This window comes from Olea europaea, chromosome 6 (genome assembly GCF_002742605.1).
Source record: "Olea europaea var. sylvestris chromosome 6, O_europaea_v1, whole genome shotgun sequence".
NCBI classification, from domain to species: Eukaryota; Viridiplantae; Streptophyta; class Magnoliopsida; order Lamiales; family Oleaceae; genus Olea; species Olea europaea.
Genome location: NC_036242.1, coordinates 29,270,728 through 29,275,347, shown reverse-complemented (window position 1 = coordinate 29,275,347; position 4,620 = coordinate 29,270,728). Strand labels below are relative to the sequence as shown.

Genomic DNA, 4,620 nt, shown 5'->3' with positions numbered 1-4,620 from the left:
CTAAGTGATAGGGGTTCCTCTTGTTCTTTTTCAAGAACAAATCCTTTCCAAAGGGGGTTGCCCAAATGTTTTTCAGTGAGCTTCTACCACAAAGTTGCTCGTGGTTATGGTGTGGTTTCCCACAGACGGCGCTAATCTGTTGACCCCAAAAAGTGTGCCAACAGATGCCGATCCCACCCGCGCTTGCGTGGGCGAATGTCCAACACGCTAAGACACGTGGACGGTCTAAAACGAGCGGTTCAAAGGGGCGTGAGAGTAGCCCAACGACGTGGGACGGTGACGTTCGAAATCCGGCAGGTTGTTTGTAATCCGATTGTACAATAATTACCAACCGATACTCGTAAATGTATATGTAAAAATGTATAATCTCGGTTTGTGTATTGCAAGTAAATGAGAGAGAGTTGGGTAAATGTAGTCTTTAGTATTGATTCTTGCATTAGCCTTTGACATCACACAATGGAAGTATTTATAGTGATACATATGAAATGGAAGCCCTTGGATGAAGTGGCACGTGGCCTCATCTCTTTAGTTCAAACGTCTTTTCTTAGGTATGGGGCTTGACTTGCTAGCTTACGGCGCATTTATTGCTTGCGTAGGTCCTTCATACTAGTGACAAGACTTGACATTTATACTTGTGACAAACGTTCCATCAGTCATTCGAATAAGATCTCTGAGCAGGCGATCTCTTGGGAGAAGTGACCGTGGAGGAAGCTTCTTGTGGTTAAGAGGCTCGTACGTCAGCTTCGGGGTTTCGACCATTTGACAAATATTTCCACCTGAGGATGGGCCTTGGTAGTTGGACTTCGACAGACTTGCATACATCGGATCGAGGAGCCTCGGCGGATGGATCTCGGCTTGAAGCACTTCGGATATAACCCACCTCGGCAATATTGTGCCACCTCGGCGGGAACGCCACGTGGATCAGGATGAGGGCCATTGGTCCAGGTGGGTAGGACACGTGTGACAACATGCAACAATATTTAAGAGAGATGTTGGAATCCTACTTCACAATTTACATTATCTGTCAAAATCAATATAACAAAGTTAGGATGAAAACTACGAATGAAAAAAAAAATTAAACGATGACAATTCAGCTAAGAACAACATGATATAATGGTCAAATAGATATTTCTAAAGCATATTATGGGCTCTACATAAAATAATGTTATGTAACACTAATCGATGTGCTAGTAAGGTTCACTAACTTCACTTGGTATACGTTCGTTTGGCCAAAAGGGGATACTACTAATGAGTATAATAGTACTAACCCGCCAAACACCAAGCACCCTCAAGTTTATACTAGGGAAGACCAAAAAAATAAGGAAAGAGCTCCTTAAATAAGTCCCAAAGAGGATAGGAAGGCAAATCCTATTATGAGTAGGATAGACAAAGACATCATAGTCTGTAAGGATCGTTATGTCCTATTCGAAGCCACAGTAAAATAGGGAGAAAAATCTGCATTAACTCACAGGACATTGTTCATAGACATCATGAGGCATGGGCGCATAATTTGTTAAGATATCCATCACCTCCTTTTTGCTTGATGAATTAGTAATGACCTTCTGTCCGTCATTTCCTATTTCCACTTGATCTTTATGTATTTGTTTTGCAGAATCCACTGCTGAGCTGCTGGACCATAGTACCTCAATCATTTCTAATGTAGGAACATCTCCTAGGACGGCAGGAATTTCAATAAGATTTTTGCATCTTTCTACCACGAGCCTTTCAAGGTTGGGAAAGTGACTAGTACATGTTATCCATTGCTCGAGGTTCATCCATGAGAGCTTCAAGACTTTGAGTTGGCAAAACTCTCCGTCATTAGTCTTCCACACATGTCCACTGAAGCAATTGCGTCTCAACTTTAGAATCTCCAGCCTTGGTAACTTGCCAAGTTTTGATATTTCCTTCCATTTGAAGTGTCCACCTGATAATATTAGCTTCTTCAAGTTTTTCGGAAATTTATCCGGTTGGGGAATTCTCGAGTACGTAGGTTTCAAACTATTTACACTCAACTTCAAGGATTCAAGATTACTAAGATTAGCCAGATTAGGAACAGAAAAACTTCCCTCCGTACGTGGACCGCGATAGAATGTCAGTTTCCTAAGATTTGGAGTCCTTGCCAAGATATCCTCAGAATCCTTGCCTGAATGAGGTAGCTTAAGGGCAGAAAGAGTTTGCAACTCATTCAACAGATAGGGACCCCCACTATTGGACGAAGGTGCCTCGATTTCAATTTCTTCTGAAATGCGTATATGCCGGAGCTTCAACATCTTCCAAATCCCAACTGGTATAATAACTCTACTCCAGTCTTCTTTGGTAATAACAAGAGATTCTAGGTTCCATAGGTTTGATATCTTTGGTGGCAGCTTGTCAAGGTGTTTAATCCAAAGCTCTAAGAACCTCAGATGAAATAGCTGTAATATTTCGAGCGGGAAGCCCTCCAGAAAGATGTAGCATAGATTCAAGGCCCAAAGAAATTTATACACAAATGATTTCATAGTGATCACTGGACTCTTTTCAGAGGCATAGCTGAAACGAGAGCGAATGTTTGTGCATAAAGCGTTTTCAGACAAGTCGTGGAAGCCATGAGAATGGAAGCATAGCTTGTTCGATGATGAGATAGGAGTTGATGAAGAAGCAACTCGTTTGTGCCAGTCATTTTTCTTTTCCTCGGCTTTTCTCAGACATAATTCACGCAACATATCATGTACACGACACGTCCTAATTCCTCCATTTGATGACTTCTTGGATACAACCACTAGATTTCTATTAATTAGATCCTTCAAATAGTCCTCTGCTAATTCTTCAACAGTAATTTGCTGCTGCTCCCCGTGGTAAATAAACCCTTCAGCTATCCATAACCTGATCAACCTATATGCCAAAATATCGCTGTCTTCGCGGAATGCTCCAAAATACAGGAAGCAGGATTGTAAGTGAGGAGGTAAGTGCTCATAACACAGTGCTAGTATGTTTATGATTTGCTCAGAATTAGCAAGAACAGAACGTAAACTTCCAGCAAGTTGCTTCCACCAGTCGCGGTTCTCATTCTTGGCAAGTAATCCGGCTACAACAACGATGGTTAGTGGTAGCCCTTGACATTTTGCCGCGATCTCTTTTCCAACTTCATTTAATTCTGAAGGGCATTCACTTTTCTTAAACACTTTATGTTTCAATAGATTCCAGCTCTCATCTTCAGTTAAAAACCGCAGACTGTGAGTGGTACTACCCCGTCTGATACTTGAACCTACATCATTTAACCGGGAAGTAATTATAATTCTACTTCCATTGTTGTCATCTGGAAATAACATTTTCAAATCATTCCAAGCCCTTATATCCCAAACATCGTCCATAACAATTAGATACTTTTTACCTTTCAAACATTTATACAATACATTCACAAGTTCGTCCTCACTCAGTGACTGTATCTCATCCTTATCCACAATCCAACTCAAAAGGCAGAGCAGCAAATCCCTCTTTCGATATTCTTGAGATACACAAGTCCATGCACGAATATAGAAGTGATGAACAATGTAATCATCATCGCAAAGACGTCTACAAAAAGTAGTCTTACCGATTCCAGCCATGCCAACAATTGAGATAACTTGTAGTTGCTTTCGGTTTCCAGTAAGTTGATCTTTTATTTTTGCTATGTCATCCTCCAACCCCATGAAAACTTCATCGTACTCTACCTGCGGCCGGATTGCTTCAGATAAACTTTGAGTAGAAACTTCCAGTATTGGCATTGAAACAGCTTGAGGATCCTTTTCCATCTTCTTCTTAACGGAGTTGATTGCTTCTGCAAAATATGTGAGCTTCTTTGGAGGATCAAATGCATGGTAGATCTTCCCACACATTTCTTCATCCTCTTTCAAGATTACATTTATAATAAATGAATCGAGGTCCTCTAGTGCCTCAGAAGCCAAATCTTTCACCTGTTCCAAGAAACAATCTCCATTGTGATCATCCTTCAACTGCTTGAGAACGAAAGTAAAATCGTCATAAACTGATTTGATTTGATCCATGTCACTAATAATAAAGCAGGTTTTTTTGCTAACTATCAGTTTCAAGTCTTCCAAAAGAAAATCAAGAACTTTATCAGCCATTTCCTGAGAGAGAAAGAAAGAAAGGAAGGCAATCGTTGGAAAGAATTTGAGCTTGCTCAATGAATTTCTGGTGTAAATATGGAGGTCAAGGTCCAAGTCTTTGCACGGAGATCAAATTTGCATTTAATAAAGTTCAAAGCAAAAGTAACTATGGTCGGTGCTAGTCGTGGGGCATGGTGCTACCCAATCACAATAATTTGTATCTTCTTTTTTTGAATTACAAATATCACCTTAGAAGGAAAAAAAAATTAAATAAATTAATATTCACATTGGTTACACAAGCCAAATAATATTCACATTTTGAAACAACACGATAAAAAATATTAATAGAATGAAAAGAAGTGCTATAGCATAATGACTGAAAGGACTCGAATGTAGAAAAACTGTTATAGTCATATCAATTTATCACTTTTCGATTTTTATGAGGAAAATTTCACTCTCTATATATTATGGGCAAGACCTGAAAGGATCGTTAAGTAATAGGCAGACATATACTATCTTTTTCTTTGTATCTTGG

At 39.7% G+C, this 4,620-nt stretch overlaps 1 protein-coding gene across 1 annotated transcript; it reads right to left on the bottom strand.

Moving 5' to 3' along the window:
• Positions 1–658: 658 nt before the first annotated feature.
• LOC111396383 (putative late blight resistance protein homolog R1A-3) lies at positions 659–4,135 on the bottom strand. Its single transcript, XM_023022823.1, has 2 exons — positions 1,470–4,135; positions 659–1,021 (listed from the first exon to the last, which is right to left on the bottom strand). Exons 1-2 carry the CDS (start codon positions 4,101–4,103, stop codon positions 1,013–1,015), a joined length of 2,643 nt encoding a protein of 880 aa, XP_022878591.1. The 5' UTR covers positions 4,104–4,135; the 3' UTR covers positions 659–1,012.
• Positions 4,136–4,620: the final 485 nt, after the last annotated feature.